A 16,127-nucleotide genomic window follows, 5' to 3' on the forward strand; every position below is an offset into this window, starting at 1 on the left:
CTGATATCTGGTGATGAGTCAGCGCAGCCCAGCTGGCAACTAATCTGCAGTGCAAGCGATTCGTAATCTTCGGTCATGTGCTGATCTCGGTTCTGGGTTCTGGCTTCAGAGTTGACTGAATTGATGGTGCACACACACACAAAGCACGGACAGGTCCAAGCCGAATGGATAGGATGGGTGCACTAACTTGCCGCGGCGGAGGCGCTTGCAGACGGAGGACTTCCGGCGAGCCGCGCGGCAAGAGCAGGCGCCGCCTGAACTGAGGTTCGCCGGATTCACAGCTCGAAGACTGCGCACAGGCCAGGCCCAAGGGTCCAAGGGCACATGGGCAGTCCATGATTTGCGAACGCCGAAGCATGAACTCGTGTGCGGATGTGCTGGCTGTATGTATTGTTTGACGGAAGTCGCGAGCGCTCAACTGAATTGATAATTCAAAGCAAACTTCACCGGATCACAACGGATGGAAGGACTGCTTCACCCAGCCAACAGCAGGTTCAACCTTTTTGCACAAGGCAGGCCGTACCTAGGACCTGGGATCAAGCATCAAGTGCTGGCAAACCTTATCGCACTTGGTGGCATTTTGTGCTGAGCTTACGCACTCCCTCCTTTCCTAAGGCGACCTGGGACCCAGCTCGAACTGCCTGAATCACTCACGTTGCGGTTTGCACAATATCCGATCCTGACTGGAAATAAGCTTCGTGAATATCTGAGATCACTGCAGGACGGCTCAGCACCAGCTCCGACCCCCACATGGAGCCGGAGACGTCGTAACCTTTTGCCTCCAGGAGGGTTCCCTGGGAGATGTAACGGTCGAAGATAGAGAGGGCGTGAACGAGGTTAAAAATTGCGTCGGATTATCATCACCAAGTAGTGGGATCACAACGGAACGAGCAGTCAGTGTTCATGTCCAGCCACGTCTCGAGTAGGTGATGAAAGGTGGGGCTCAGATGCCGTGCTGTCCGTCGGCAACGACCGATGCGGGGTCTGACGATGTGTCCACCGTGGGAGTTGCGAGGCCCGACTCACCATTCCCCCATCCATGACTTGGACATGCTGTGGAGCGGACATTATTGGGTTGCGGCTTATGCGATGAGGCTGTGGACGGTGGGTCCCGCGATTCGGATTGCAGTGCTTGTCGTTTGCTCGGGAAGGTGTGACGCGCGAGAAACTCAAGCAAACGGGGCGCGGACTGAGGATGTGGGGAGAAACGGGCGCCAAAGCGAGAAATCCAGGAGAAGGTAGCAGAGTCGAGGGAGATGCTGCGAGTTGTCGCAAGGATGTGAGCGGCAGGTAAACGAGACCAGACGACGACGACGTAACACGACGACGACCAACAGCAGCACCGAGCCATGACATGAGCGGTACGCTGCGGGACGCGGGGCCGGACGATGCCGTGGGTCTCCCACGGTTGTCATATGGCAGCGCAGCCATTCACCAGTCAGTCATCGGGGACCGGTTTGTACCAGACTGTGGGCAGGCACGAGTTACGACAACAGGACGATCCGCGTTACATGTCGCCCATCGTTTCCTTATTGCTCCTTACACGGATCCTGCAGGACAACAGGACACCTCTTGTGGCGCAGGAACCAGTGACATGCCTCCTGAACCTCATCGCACTCCGTCCTTCCTCTGTTCTTCCTCTCCTCTTCCCCCCTCCCAGTCTACCTCCCATCCCATGTCATAATCTCGGCCAATAACACACCCTCGAAAACATGACAATGGCCAACCACCTGCCTGCATGGGCCTGCGCTCGCTCTTCCTTCCCCATCCTGGGAATCTCAGGCATTTCATCGGCCCTCCACCACATGAAACCTTGGTTCAACCCCAATTGTTCCTGAACGTTATGCCGACACGAAGCGTCTCGGGGTAGTAGGGCCGCGCACTGTCGAGGGCCTTCACCAATGGGCGTCCTGCTCAGTCCATGGCTTAACGTTAACTCTCTTTCTTTGGGCCACTGTCGCTCAGTGGCCCTTGCCGTTAATCCGCTACCCCAAGCTTTAGTGCAACGCCAGGATCATCGCCGCGCCCTGTGTTCGCACTTGCACGGAGATCTGATCTGAACGAGACGGGGTCGTCGCAGTGTGCGCTCAGAAGATAAAGGTCGAAGACTGTCCATCAGACGGCGGTTTTGCACTGGAACAGACGTGTGAAGCATAGAGAGGCAGGAAAAGCGGCGTCAGAGGGTGCGACATGTGCCGAGCAACTGACCACTGGAGAACAAAGGAGAGAGCACAGGTACGAGAGGGTAGGACGTGAGGTACGTAGGATAATGATTCAAGGCTAAATTTCGGTTGGTCAGCCAGGCGACGACGACTCAAAAACATGCGTTTGCGTGTTTGCGCCTGTTCGCCTGCTTGCGCTTGCTTCCTGCGGCTCGCCCTCCCTCCCCCCCGCCCTTGGATCTCTGACCAGATGCTTGGATGCCGGGTCTGGGGGCAGGTTGAACGGGGTTTAGAGGAGTCGCATGCCACCCATGCAGTCATCCCTGAAGCGTACTACCGATGGTACCTGAACAGGCTTACATTGCGCGGTGTGTGCGAAGTGGATATGGTTTGCCCAAAGGTGCTTAGCATCGCAGCCAGACATGTCCCGGGTGCCCCAGTGCTGTGCTTTGCTCGCACTATCAGATATATAACTGCGCTCACCGCCAGGTAGCGTTCGTTGTTTTCCCCTTCCTGCTCAGAACCGACTTTCACTATCTCTCATCTTTCTCGCTCACCCTTCTGTTCAGACCTCTTCACCTCACACCTCACCCACAATGTCTCTCCCTGACCTTGCCACGAACCCCGACGCCGTTCTTGGCGACGACGTCGCCTGGCGCTTCAAGCGCGCCCCGGACTACTCCAAGACTCGCAAGTACTTTGAGGAGAGTGAGTATTTTTTGCGCTGTCTCATACGTGGACTGCAGGGTATCAGCTGGAATGTCAGCTGGCTGCGCGGTGCCGAACTGAGGCGAAGGCGCGGGAGGGCGGCGGCGTCCTCCGAGGCTGTGTGCCGCCCCTATTCGAACATGGAGTTAACTCCGCAGCCAAGACGCAGAATCACGAGCCCGGGTCGCTGCCGTCGATCGTTGAAAACCTCGTGAAGAACTGGGAAATTGAGGCGTCCTACAAGACCAACCTGAAGGAATGGCGCACGATCGACCCCGACAACTACACCTTTTCCGTGAACGGTGGCCCCAACATTCCTGGCGAGAAGATGATCCAGATCGGCACCTACAACGCCCTCCTGACCGACTCCAACTTCTACTCGCCCGAGCACAACGACTTTACCGATTCGCACAAGGTGTTCAAGCGCATGATGCCCGTCTTCGCCTGGGAGGTTCTTGAGGTCTACTCCGGACCGCCCACCGTTGCCTTCCGCTGGAGGCACTGGGGTGAGATGAAGAACGACTACGTTGGCATGAACCGCAATGGCCAGCGCGTCCGCGTCAAGGCTCACGGCGAGACCCTCAGCATTGAGGGCATGCTTGTTGCCAAGGTCAACGACAAGCTCCAAATTCAGCACATCGACTGCTGGATGGACCCTCTCGCCCTCTTCGATGAGGTCACCAAGAATGGTGCCGAGATCATCGTCGAGAACACGCCGGAGTCTGAGAACGCCCCGAAGTGCCCCTTCGCTAGCGCCCGCATGTAAGATGACGTCGGGCTTTCCCTCTCACTCGCATTGGTTGTGTCTGTCTCGTGACCGCAGCAGCGCCAGCACTGCGACGACCCTCGGCGCGCGTCTGCGGACACCCGCAGTACCAGCTACCTATCCCATCAGCTTGACCGGCAAATCAGCTACGAGACACGAACACATGACATTATTACATCGCATGCCTGCCGGGCTCCTCCTTGGGAGTCATGAAAGGAATGGCTCTCACGTTTGCCCCATCACATCTATTCTTTACACGCATCTCGTTTCATCGCACCCGCACCCGTAACCCCGGTCGTTACAAGGCCACACACATCACCGGACGTAGTTGTTTGAGTTTGGTCACCTTTCAGGCACTTTCATGTCATGATTATGAATGTATAGCAACGTTATCACGAAGTGCTTCACTGTTACAGATCTTGAGCATGTCAGACGGGGCGACAACGGCGTCTGTGCGCCTCGAACTTGGCGGTCGTCGCTATTAGTGCAGTAGCCATTCAGCTACGAGACTCGGTTGACACAGCTGCGGCCGGTACTAACATCAAGGGGAGCAGAGAAACGCAGGAATTCAGCGGCGAGCGGCGATCTCTGCGGCCGCCACTGCCAGCAAACAGCGCAGCGGCGACTGCAAATCCTCTCACACGTCTCGTCATGACTTGAGTGATGCCGCACCATTCGCACTACTCAGGTCTGCAAAGGCACTTACGCCATATTGTCATGTAACGGAACGGCTGGGAAGTCTGCCCAGCTGCCACCCTGCTAGGTTATGATACATTACGGGCGTCGGCAGACACAGAGGCCGTTTGGCAAAGCCGCATAGCGGCCATTCCGCAAGACCGCTCCCTACCGCTGCTCCGGGTCAGCCGGCATCACGGCTGTATGAGGCGTTAGATAGCTCAGGCGCTGACGAGAAAACGGAGCGCCACCTGACGATGAGACAATTTTGACGATCCTCCAACAGGACCGCAGCGCGGAATGAGGCAATCCGACCCAGAAGGCCGCATCGGTTCACATATGGCTCCCAACAGCGCCGCCCACCTTGCATCCGCCTCTGCCAAGGCACCTCATGTCATTCAGGAAGGCCGTCAGGCGTTGCTGCATGCTTACGAGGTGTCTCAGACACCTAGGTCAGGTGCTCCACGACGAGCCAGCCGCTGCGCCTACTTCAGCGTCGCGCAGTTCTGGCGCAGGTGTTCAGGATGTTGTCTCAGTCGCCTGAAAGCTGTACGATGGACTGTACTGCAGGGAGAATCCCAAGCATCGGTCACTGACCCCCTCACCATTTGTCCCGGGCGGCCATGCCGTTATCGCGAAATGGACCCATCCTGGACCCATCCTTTACGACACCCCCAGCCGTGCTGGACCCTCACTGTCTCCTTGCTCCTGGGCCTCTCCCAGCTGATCCTGGGTCTCGAGACAACAAGGGTCAAGGGTCAACACAAACTTGGCCCATTCCCGTACAGAGCTTTCCGCTTGTGCTGAGCCCGCTGGTCCGCTTATCGGGATTGCAGCAAGCTAACGACCCACTCGGCCAGCACATCACCACTGGCTGCTTCAACGATGTAGTCGGCTCGATGTACGACGACGTTATGGCAAGCTAAATCCGTCTTCCTACCTCGGTACGACCCGAGTACGAGATTGGGCCGTGTCAAACGTCATGAATACCCATGCGTAAGACGGATAAGCAGCTACCCATGTCTTGGACCCACGCTCGACGCGGTCTAAGCCGACCGTCAGGTCGGCCACACGGGCAGGACAGGTGGGCAAGGCGTCCGTCCATTTGGACAGCCATTACCGTGCTACGCTATCATTACGCAACCGCAAATTGCGTCGTACTTGCGCACAGACCCGAAGATCCGACCTCACCGGCAATGACTGTCAGACAGGAGGGCAGCTGTCATGCCGACTGAATAGGTAATGTTAGTAAGCCGAGCAGCGCAATATAAGCGTACGCCCTGTAACGGGGCTGTCATGTCGCGGATCTCAGCGATCAGGTCGCTTGAGGCGTGATCCTGAGGACTGGCAACGGCCGGACCGGATGTTGCGCATCAGCATGGCAAGCACCTTGTAGCATGTGGAAAATATGTACAACAGAGGGTTCAGAGACACGCAGCGAAGACTCAGCTAGTGCTGCTTTGTTCGTTGCTTGCCAACAGGTTCAAAAGTATCCCGGCAGCAACGGCAGACCCGTGGGATGGGCCAGATGCGAGTTGCAGATCCATGGATTTATGACAACCGCTAGCCAACCTTCAACCTTCACCTTGGGTGGCTTCTGATGGTAACTGAGTGATTTGGGTTTAGCAGCACCAACTCTAACCGCAGTGACTGTCACGGCCAGGAGCGAGCACAGGCACAGGGAGCACATGCCCGATGCCGACGTGCCGCCGAGGAAGGTCGCCCTCGTGTGCGTCCAATAAACCTGGCCGCCTGCGTCTCGATCAAGGCGCTACAAACGCAAGACAAAGGTAACCTCGCGAAAAGCTTATTGAACTTCTTTAGAGTTGTCAAAGAGTGTGACAGAAAGTTCGTTGACGAGGAACAGAGTTCACTTGCCGGCGCACATGCTGCAGATCGAGTGAGCGATCCGAGACATGGGCCACTCATTTCCAGGTTCATCCAGCCCGCTCCGTGAGCCCCGCGCGCCGCGAACGCCGCTGACTGGTCGGCGCTGAATCCAGTCGGACTAGGTTCGTTCCACTCCCATCACTCCCTCTCGAACCCTCTTCGCTGCGGTGTCTACCAATCTCCAGCCTCTGAAGTGACGGCGACGCAGACGCACGCGCGGGCCAACATACGCGGCACGCGTACGCACGACCGTCGGCTGGATCAGCTCGGGGTCCATCTCTCCTGCCCCTTCCCTCCTCCGCCTGTGATTCCAAGGGCACAGGAGGTGACTCCAACCCCAGCGGACTTAGTATGCATACAGCAAGCTTCTGCCCTGGACTCCGCACGCTTCGCATGCTCCGCACGCGCCCCCGTACCTAGCCAGTTTTCTCTCCGTTCCAACTCACAGCACACCGTTGCGTACTCCGCCCTCCGTGCCAAGCGCTCATCGACCAGCGATCACATCGCCGACATTCCCTTGCAAGTGTCCGCCGTCACCGAGGCCGTCGTTGCGCACTCCCTGCAACACCTCCCGTAATGTCCGCACCGACGTGCCGACAACCTTCGGAGGGCGGAGAAGGGAGTGCGCGTCACGGTGTTCCTGCCTCGCGCCTACTGATTGAACATCGGACCTGGGAACTGGCTGGACCTGGCGGTCTGGGCTCTATAGTCTATAGCCTATCGTCTGCCAGGCATGACATCGCAAGATCAGTTCGTGAGACAGCTGGTGTCGATCTTGTCATTAGTTTCACTGACTGGGATCGGCTTGAGCACTGACCTTGCTATCAACCAAGAACATACTTCCACGGAGGAATAGCTAGCTTACCACGCTACACACCGCGCCTTCTTGCGTGCTGTTGTGGGAGGCGCGAGTAAGCACACCCGAAGTGTCATCTTCTATGGGCAAGATGTGAACTAGGTGAGCTGCTAACGAAACCAAACCAGCTTACCCAAGTAATCTTCGCTCGGCAGTCTGTCTGGTTGAGCTCAAGTAGTCAAAACAGCTCGACGTACCCCGAAGGAGCTTTGCGCGGAGTCTGCTGTTAGCTACTTATCAGGGCCGGGCAGCTCACTGTTCTCTCATCTACTTCCGACAATTGCCACACCATGACGGCCACACCCTAACGGCCACACCATGACGAGACTGACGGAACTAAACTCAAGTTTCTGCATGCCTGCGAGGCCCTCCCGGCTTGTTGGCTAGCGAAAGAGAGACTGCTGCCGATACCGTGGCCAGTCGTAGCGGACCGGTGTCAGCTAGGGTGAAGGGAGCAGTCCAACATACCTCACAGCTCTTCCTCACGCTTCTGCCTACGTGGAGACTGAAAGCGACTCAGCTGATGTGAGCTCAACTGCTGGTTCCGACAGCTGCTACCGCCTTGAAGTCATGGCGGGACACTGCAGCCAGCTATCGGGTCATGAAGCGCCAACCAGCTCACTGTCCGCCTGTTCTCACCTGCCGGGGCGATGCACGATGTTGAGTGATAGTGGCTGGGATGTCAGCTCACAGAACTAGCGACGGCATACGCGACACTGTCTGCTCAGTCAAAGGCTAAAGCAGTTTGGGTGTCAGCTATGCCACGCCTTCTCAAGTGGTTATCTCACCATGTGAGCGGGGCGGTGTGTTGTCAAGGAGGCCATTCTGGGTGTCAGCTGTTCTCCATACACTTCGCAGCAACATACTACACACGCAGAGTACCTGTTTATCAACCTGGAGCCGGCTACAGCGAAGCTCACCTCTTCTCCGGGGTTGGCGACTGTTGTGACACGAACGAGTGGACAGTCGACAGACAGCTGACAGATTGCTGGCGTGCCAGCGAGGTCCGCTGCTGGCTGGGAGTTGCGCCCGGTTCCGTTTGCTTCTGAGATTGGCGGATCCGCGCTCCTGATGCATGCCGCAATGATAGCTGCGGATTGTCCCGACCGGATCCGCCCCAGTGGCACTTGGATTTCAGATCGTGAACTGCATTCATCTACAAACTTAACTACTACGTGCGCATGGCACTGCCGGATTGCTTGGCACCAGCATCGCTTACAGCTTGCTCTGTCGCTTATACGCCTCGAGGACCTGACCCTTGATGTCCTTCTTGATGAGCTTACCGTTCGCGTTGCGCGCGAGCAGCCCATCGCTGACCCAGACAAAAGCGGGGCGGGCAGCCTTGCGCAGTCTCGGCGTGACGTGTGCGATGATCTCGTCTCCCTTCGGCAGTTTGGTCCCCGGCGCCATGCTCACGGCAACAGCGACGAGCTCGCCCATCATCTTGTGCGGGATCGGCACGGCGGCCGCCTCCGCGACGCCCGGGAACGTGAAGATCTCATTCTCGACCTCTGTACCGGGGACATTCTCGCCGCCGACGATGATCATGTCCTTGATGCGGTCGCGGATGTGGAGGCGGTTCTCCTCGTCGACGAATCCACCGTCGCCCGTGTCGAGCCATCCGTCCGCGCTCAGTGTCTCCGCCGTCGCCTTCTCGTTCCCGATGTAGCAGGTCATGACGTTCGGGCCGGTAGCGAGGATGAGCCCCGGTTGGCCGCGGGGCAGCTCGCGCGACTTGTCCTCGGGGTCCACGATCTTGATCTTCACCGTTGGAATCGGCACGCCGACCGCAGTCGGGTGCTCGGCGTAGTCGACGCCGGCGTGCATGCAGTGGATCGCGTTGAGCTCCGTCATGCCCCAGCCTGTGCCGAAGGCCGCATCGGGCCACGCCTTCTGGATATCGCCCGGCAGGCGCTTGGCGGGCGCCGCGCCGCCGAATGTGACGGCCGTGAACTTGTGGTCCTTCGGCAACTTGCCCGAGTTGATGAGCGCGGTCGGGATCGCGGGCACGCCGCCAATATTGGTCACCTTGTGCTTCACGATGAGGTCTACAGCGTCGTCGACGTTCCAGCGTTTCATAAGCACTGTCTTCACGCCGTTGTTCACGCCCGTCAGGAGCGTGCTGAAGCAGCCTGTCGCGTGGAAGAGCGGGATGCCTAGCAGCACCACACTCTGCTCCTCTGGCGGCGTCGTCAGGAGCATGAACGCCATCTCGAACGGAGCGCCCATCCGCATCGCGGCGCGCATCGAGGCTGGCTGTTAGTGGCTATATGACGAGGAGACGTACGGATGTACGATGCAATGTAGTTGTGCAGGCCCGCACGCTGCGTCGACAGCACGGCCTTCGGGAAACCAGTCGTGCCAGACGTGAAATAGATGATGCCGTCCGAGTCGAGCGTGAGGTTTTCGAGCCCCTTGCCGTTGATGACACCGAGGACGGTCTCGTTCGGGGCACGAAGGTTCTTGAAGTCCAGAACCGGGACCGTGCAGCCCGGAATGTGGCTCACGGGGTTCCACGAGAAGAGCTGTGTGTCAGTTCTAGCCTGCCAATGCCCACACCCAGTAAGATCCATCTGTGTGCGCCAAGCGCATCCCCACGACTGATGGAGAATCTCAACTCACCTCTCCAACGCCCGCGGCGCTCAGCTTCGCCCTCTCAGGTCCGAGCAGTCCAGCGCTAATGGAGTCGGTGAGGACGAGGTCCGGCTTAACGGTCGAGAGGCAGTGGACCATGGACTCGACGCTGGTCGCAGCATTGACGATGACGGGTGCGGCGCCGATCATGTGGATAGCCATGAAGGCGACGCCCCACTGGATGGCGTTGTATCCGACAATGGCGACGCGGGTGCCGACCTTGGCGCCGCGCTCACGCAGCCACGCACCAAGGATGAACGCCTCGCGGAGCACCTCGCCGTACGTGATGTCCTCGCGCTCGTTGTTCGGATTCGGGTCAGCCTTGGGAGCGTCGAACATGATGCGGTCGGACCACTGCTTCATCCGCGGAAGAAGGTATTCGCGGTAGTTGTTCGGGTTCTGCGGTCAGCTCGAGCAGAATATGACGCTCACGTTCTTCCAGATCTTTTGCTTGACGCCGTTAATCTCAATATCCACGACCTCGAAGAAAGGGTGCGAGAGGATCTTGGCATCGCCTGCGGTCGGTCAACTACTCGCGGGCACCAAAGCTTACACTCGGCGGTGGTGGGCCGCTTGGGGCCGGCGTTGGGGCTAGCCATGGCGGTTTGGAGTGATAGCCAGAGGTGTTCGGTGGTGTTACAGGGGTGTTCAAAGGCGAGTTGAGAGCGTGAGAGGGTGTGTATAAGAAGCCAAGGGATGGCCGATGTGGGCCGGACAAGGAGGGAGAGGCTAGATGGTGAGGACAGGGCACCGGGCGCCGTCTGATCGATGGATGCGGGGTGTGAGTGTGGGGTAGATGCTCACCCAGACAGAGAACACGAGACTGTGCATGCTACTGTGGGGAAGAAGGGCCGGCTTGGCCTGCCTGGGAGAAGACTCCGGCATTGGATTGGATGCAACTAACCGGGTATCGGCCATCTGCGAAGGGACACCATATCTCGGGCTTCGGTTTCCTCACCACCTGACCACTCGAGTACTCACTACTTCCTTTGGAAACAGCACCAGACCACATGGTCAATGTCTCACTCGGTGCTTACAACGGCTAGCGCCTCCAACTACTACTTATAAGCCCCCCCGGAGCCCAGAGCGCTCCTCCAAGCCCTTCCCTTTGTGCTTTCCTCTCATGCACATAAGCCTGATTACTTCTCCACCACTCAACATGCAAAGCAACCTCAACGCCATTCCTTTGCCAAGCACATGTAAGCGGTCTTGCGGCCAGCTTCGCTACCGATGCAGAAGCTCTGGCTGTTTCTCATCAGCAACACCCAGCAGACGCTTCGAGGGGCGTCGGCATCGGGGCACTCCAAGCTACGCGCAAGTAGGGGTGTTATACCGATCATTGGGAATCCGAAGACAGGACCGGGGCCCGTTGTGCAGGTGCAGCTCTTGGCAGATATGGTATCACAGCTGTGTATTCTGTATAACAGTCAGAAGCGATTTGTCAATCGAATGAAGTTGCAGAGATGGAAGGGGTGGACAGTCGCATCGGCAAGCCCGCCGCGATCGGTTACTTGATGCCGACCGGGAATTGACAGTGCCAAGCCACCCCTACAACGGCACTCGCCCACCTCAGGCACTGTGCTTCCGTCGGAGCCCACATGCTGGGCCTGGCCATGCCTCATCCTCGGGACCTTGTCGACGCCGCTCTGACGCTGCCTGCCCAGCGGCGCCGAGCTCGGCGCCGTCCCCCCTTCATCATGCATTCAGTCCGCTATCCGATCACCGACCCTGCAGATAACTGACACCAAGAATGACTGTCGACAACCCGTCCATTCGTCAGATCACGGACGCTGATCCGGACACGGTCGACCGCTTGGCAGCCGTTATGGCTGAGGCGTTCAACACCCGCGATGACCCCATGTACGATGCACTTTACGGCGGCGACACTGTCCCCGATGTCGATGACTTTAACCTCGTTCGCTGCAAGGGAAGAGTCTACGATGCAATCGTGAACAAGCTTGTCTTTGCTATTGAGGAGGGGGACAAGATCGCGGCTTTCGCGACTGTCTTTCCGCCGGGTGTCCACTCGTAAGTGTCCTTGACTTGTCACTTGCCCTTGTTCCTCGCTCCAGGCTATTCTTCCAGCATGAGACCTTGACGTGAACTGACAGGCAGTACCAAGCCGACGCAGAACCCGTACAGCGCAGAGCTCGAAGCCCGAACGCCGTCGGCAATCCTCCCCACCCAGAACCATGTAAGATCTGCACGGGCGCCGAACCGTTCTGACAAAAGTTCCATGACACCATCGACTCGTTTGAGCGCAACGCATTCGGGACGGACCATTATTATGTCTGCTTTCTCGCAACCGCGAGGTGGGCCCGCCGTCGAGGTCTTGCAGCGCGTCTCCTCGATCATGTCCTCGAGATGGCGAGGAAGGAGGGCAAGATCACGACGTTGACGACTGCGACGGAGAGTAACGTGAGCACTGTTAGAAGGAAGGTCACTGATTGGCAGGTCCCCTACTATGAGAAACAGGGATTCAAGCTTGTCGCCAAGTCAAACGTCGAGCTGCGCGGCATCGATGTTCCCCTGTGGGCTTTCATCAAGCAATGAACGCAAGATTACTAGACACTCAGCATCCAGCATACATGCATGAGCGCCATGCTCTCGGATCATCCCCATGCTTGCTGCGCGATTCGCTTTTCTTATCAGCCTCGCCTCTGTCGCAATTTGTCGCCTTCCCCGCCTTCCTCGTCGTTACCCTTACGCGGGGCACCGATTGCGACGGCGGCGATGCCCAGGTTACGAAGCCCCTCACATTCAGTCTCCTTTTCATCTCTTCATCTCTTCATCTCTCGCTTTCTCTCATTCGCGCTGCAAGTCTAGAACCTGCGCATCACATCTTCCCATCCACTCCCCAGACTCGAAAGCACGGCTTCGATGGGCGATCTCCACTCACCTGACACCCTGCTGACTAGCTCCTTCCTTTCCGCACTCATTCCTCCGCAGGCCTTGTCGCGCTCGGGGAACTCGACTTCGACATTCTTTCGATTTCAGCTCGACTTCAGCATCGTTCGCTGTCAACGGTGCCGCATATGAAGAGATCGACGGTGACATAGCCTTGGTGAGCCTACCACAAAACGGAGGGCACGGGGGGCATCCTCGCGCACCACGACCAACGCGTTGATCCCAACTTCAAAGCAGACTATCCCCTCCCGGTCATGTCGGTAGAACCTGATCCGGCGCGGGACCATGTCATGGATCGCCCCAAGACTGACACGGCACCGACCCGAGCAGGCGTCCACGGCGCTAATATGAGCCTTGTCAAGAATAACACCGGGCCTGGAACACATCACCACAACGAGGACTTGGACGATGCACTACGCAACTGGGGTGCCGGACTACCAACGGTGGCTCTTGCTTGTCACTCATGCTTGCTACGGATTATGCTCGGGTGGAGCCATCCATGGGCTAGGAGAAAGCAAAGGCCAGTGGGCCGAACACGGAGGTAGATTTGGCGCTTAGGGCGGATAGAAGACGCGCTAAGAACACTGGTCCAGCTTTAGAACCAAGCGCGGAATTCTAAAAGTCATTAACCAATGGGCACAGTGTCGTCAGTGGGCCGGCAAGAGACGGACGTTAGAAACGCGCTACCCCTTCTTCGCTACGGATTGACCTGGGGTCAACATGGTTTGTGGTCTAAAGACCGCCAAGGTGCAGATCTCCGGATACTTCAAACAGCTTAGGCCGGGTAGAACGCACTAAGTGTGTACTAATACTGAATCTGGAATGTCACTCTCAACCTTCTAACCTTCTAACCTCAGTCAAAGCCCGAACTGACAAGGTGGCAGATGCGTTGGTGCAGGTTGGCGGGAAAGCTAGTGCCTCAAGAATTGCCGTAGACCGCCAAGTCCAGGAAGTGGGTCGCATCCACGATGAGATGCAAGCTAACGACAGGTACATGTCGGGGCGGATGCACGGGTTGTACGCGTCGCACACTGTCAACTGTGCACTCGAGCACCGAGAACAACCCTCATTTCCTGTTTGACGAGCATCATGGGCCCCATGGGTCCACCGACAACGTATCCGCCTCCGATGTCGATGGCCGAGTAGGCGGTGGACTAGGCCGCTTTGGCAGAGATGTTTGGTGCTTGAGCGGCAGATCATCCAAGAACGTTGTCCCCTTCCTTTGCTCGCGCGCTGTTGGAGCTATCTGGTCCGGCGGATCCCGCTGCGAAGTGAGATCGAAGAGATTTGCGAAGACGCGATATAAAAGGACGTCGCGCAGCAGTCGTGCCTCTTCAGTTCGACAGCCTCCTCTTCTCCCGACACTCCTTTCGCCACACAGCTGCTCGCTCCATCATGAAGTTCTGGGCTGTGGCACTCACGGCCGTGGCTGCCACCTCTTCGGTCAAGGCTGCCGGCCTCCTCTCCGTCCTCAACGGCCTCAATGACTGTCTGCAGTACTGTCTCATTGACGCCGCCGCGAAGACCAAGTGCTCCAGCATTGACGACCTGAGCTGTATCTGTGGCAGTGCCTTCCAGAGCAACGCCGCCGTCTGTCTCACCTCGTACAAGAGCTGCAAGCCCAACGACCTCACGGATGCTCTCAAGCTGCAGGCCGACCAGTGCAAGGCCCTCTCTACCTGGTCCCCGACCCCGAACCCGCCCTTCCCCCAGCAGACCGGTACCCGCCCCCCTCTCCCTCCTGTTCCCGGACTTTCGAAGTGTGCTTCCGACTGTCTCAACGAGAACGGCATCAAGTGGAACTGCAAGGACGCCAACGATGTTGCCTGCGTCTGCACCGACCCCTTCATGAACACTGTCACTCCTTGTATTCTTGGCTGTGGTGTCGAGGACACCAGGTCGGTTCTCAAGCTCCGCAACGAGCTTTGCTCGGGCCCGCCCCCCACCTCGACGTCGAGCCCCACTCAGACTCCCACTTCGTCGAACCCTCCTCCCACCTCTTCGAACCCGCCGCCCTCCTCGTCGAACCCTCCCCCTACTTCGTCGAACCCTCCTCCTACCTCCTCCTCGGCTCCTCCTCCCGTTTCTCTCGTCGTCTGCCTCCGTCGACGACTGCCCGTGCCGTACCAAGACCTCTTCCACCCCCACCTGCGGCTCTGAGAGCTCTACCTCGCAGTCTGAGGTCCCCACCTCGTCGGCTAGCCCCTCCGAGGTCCCGACTTCGTCCGCCTCGCCGTCTGAGGTTCCTACCTCGTCCGCCACCCCCTCTGAGGTGCCCACCTCCTCTGCTTCTCCCTCCGAGGTCCCTACCTCGTCGGTTTCCCCTTCGGAGGTTCCCACCTCCTCTGCCAGCCCCTCTGAGGTCCCGACTTCGTCGGCCACGCCTTCTGAGGTCCCTACCTCCTCGGCCACCCCCACTACGTCCGACAAGCCCAGCGAGGTTCCCACCTCGTCGGGTACTCCTACTTCGTCCAACGTCCCTACCTCGTCGGCTTCTCAGTCGGCCACCCCCACCTCTGGCGGTCCTCCCGGCCCCACCTCGTCGGCCGCTCCCCCCCTCGACCTGTCCAAGCTCTCTCCCTGCGCTCTGGGCTGCATCGTCAACGTCCTGACCGAGAAGGGCTGCAAGGGCCCTGCTGACACTGAGTGTCTCTGCCAGGCCAGCTTCACCAACGCTGCCGCCACCTGCCTGATGGCCAAGTGCACGAACGACGACATCCGTGCCGCGCTCGACCTGCAGAACGGCCTGTGCCCGAACATGGGTCTTCCCAACCTCAAGCCCCTTGACGACTGCACTCTTACCTGCGTCCTGAAGACGCTGAAGAAGGCTGGCTGCTCCGGCCCCCTGGACAAGGACTGCCTCTGCCGCCTCTCCTTCACTGTCACGGCTGGTCTCTGCCTGGCCAAGGATTGCGCGTTCGACGGCATCGGCCAGGCCCTCGAGCTCAACATTGACATCTGCCGCGGCTCCGACTACTCGACCGACAAGTGCCAGGCCACGGGCATCTGGCGCATCACCGACCCGCGCTGTTGGTTCCGCAAGGCTGCCACTTACGACGTCAAGCAGGAGATCAGCAACGATCTCGGCCTCGTCCGCCGCGGCCCCGTCGCGGCGCAGTACGCCCGTCTCCTCGAGGCGAACCAGTAGAGCAACTTCTCTGCTGATTAACCATGCGCCAGCATGATCTGCATGATCTGCATGCCGCGCCGGAACACGCCCGTGTTCCAGATATTTTGAATATTGACTCTTTAGTGATTTGGATGAAAACTAAGTTATACCGAGGCGCAGATCGAGGGTCAGTGCGGCAGGAGCAAGGACTTGTGGTCAGCATGCTGAGTGATGGCTCGTAAGGGGGTACAGTCAGCGAGCGCAGCCGAACCAGTGACGAGAGCCAAGCTAATGTCGGCGCGGCGAGCAGTCAGCGTGTCGCAGTAATCGTAGAAGCGAGAGATCTGGCAGATCCTCAATGAGTAACGAGGACTGGGGAGAGTACGGAACCGACCGCGTGTCAGGCAGTGGTGTCAAAGT

General features: G+C 58.4%; 4 protein-coding genes across 4 annotated transcripts; 3 read left to right on the top strand and 1 right to left on the bottom strand.

Moving 5' to 3' along the window:
* Window positions 1–2,758: 2,758 nt before the first annotated feature.
* A1Q1_02423 (uncharacterized protein) lies at window positions 2,759–3,636 on the top strand (the record flags this gene model as incomplete). The annotated part of the gene is made up of 2 exons (XM_014323685.1): window positions 2,759–2,870; window positions 2,909–3,636. 2 exons carry the CDS (start codon window positions 2,759–2,761, stop codon window positions 3,634–3,636), a joined length of 840 nt encoding a protein of 279 aa, XP_014179160.1.
* Window positions 3,637–8,272: 4,636 nt separating this feature from the next.
* On the bottom strand, window positions 8,273–10,030 carry A1Q1_02424 (uncharacterized protein; the record flags this gene model as incomplete). The annotated part of the gene is made up of 3 exons (XM_014323686.1): window positions 8,273–9,237; window positions 9,345–9,630; window positions 9,680–10,030. 3 exons carry the CDS (start codon window positions 10,028–10,030, stop codon window positions 8,273–8,275), a joined length of 1,602 nt encoding a protein of 533 aa, XP_014179161.1.
* A 1,411-nt stretch (window positions 10,031–11,441) lies between these two features.
* Window positions 11,442–12,244, top strand: A1Q1_02425 (uncharacterized protein; the record flags this gene model as incomplete). The annotated part of the gene is made up of 3 exons (XM_014323687.1): window positions 11,442–11,719; window positions 11,807–11,885; window positions 11,924–12,244. 3 exons carry the CDS (start codon window positions 11,442–11,444, stop codon window positions 12,242–12,244), a joined length of 678 nt encoding a protein of 225 aa, XP_014179162.1.
* A 1,749-nt stretch (window positions 12,245–13,993) lies between these two features.
* On the top strand, window positions 13,994–15,746 carry A1Q1_02426 (uncharacterized protein; the record flags this gene model as incomplete). Its single annotated transcript, XM_014323688.1, has 2 exons — window positions 13,994–14,496; window positions 14,801–15,746. 2 exons carry the CDS (start codon window positions 13,994–13,996, stop codon window positions 15,744–15,746), a joined length of 1,449 nt encoding a protein of 482 aa, XP_014179163.1.
* Window positions 15,747–16,127: the final 381 nt, after the last annotated feature.

Source organism: Trichosporon asahii (genome assembly GCF_000293215.1).
Source record: "Trichosporon asahii var. asahii CBS 2479 unplaced genomic scaffold scaffold00051, whole genome shotgun sequence".
NCBI classification, from domain to species: Eukaryota; Fungi; Basidiomycota; class Tremellomycetes; order Trichosporonales; family Trichosporonaceae; genus Trichosporon; species Trichosporon asahii.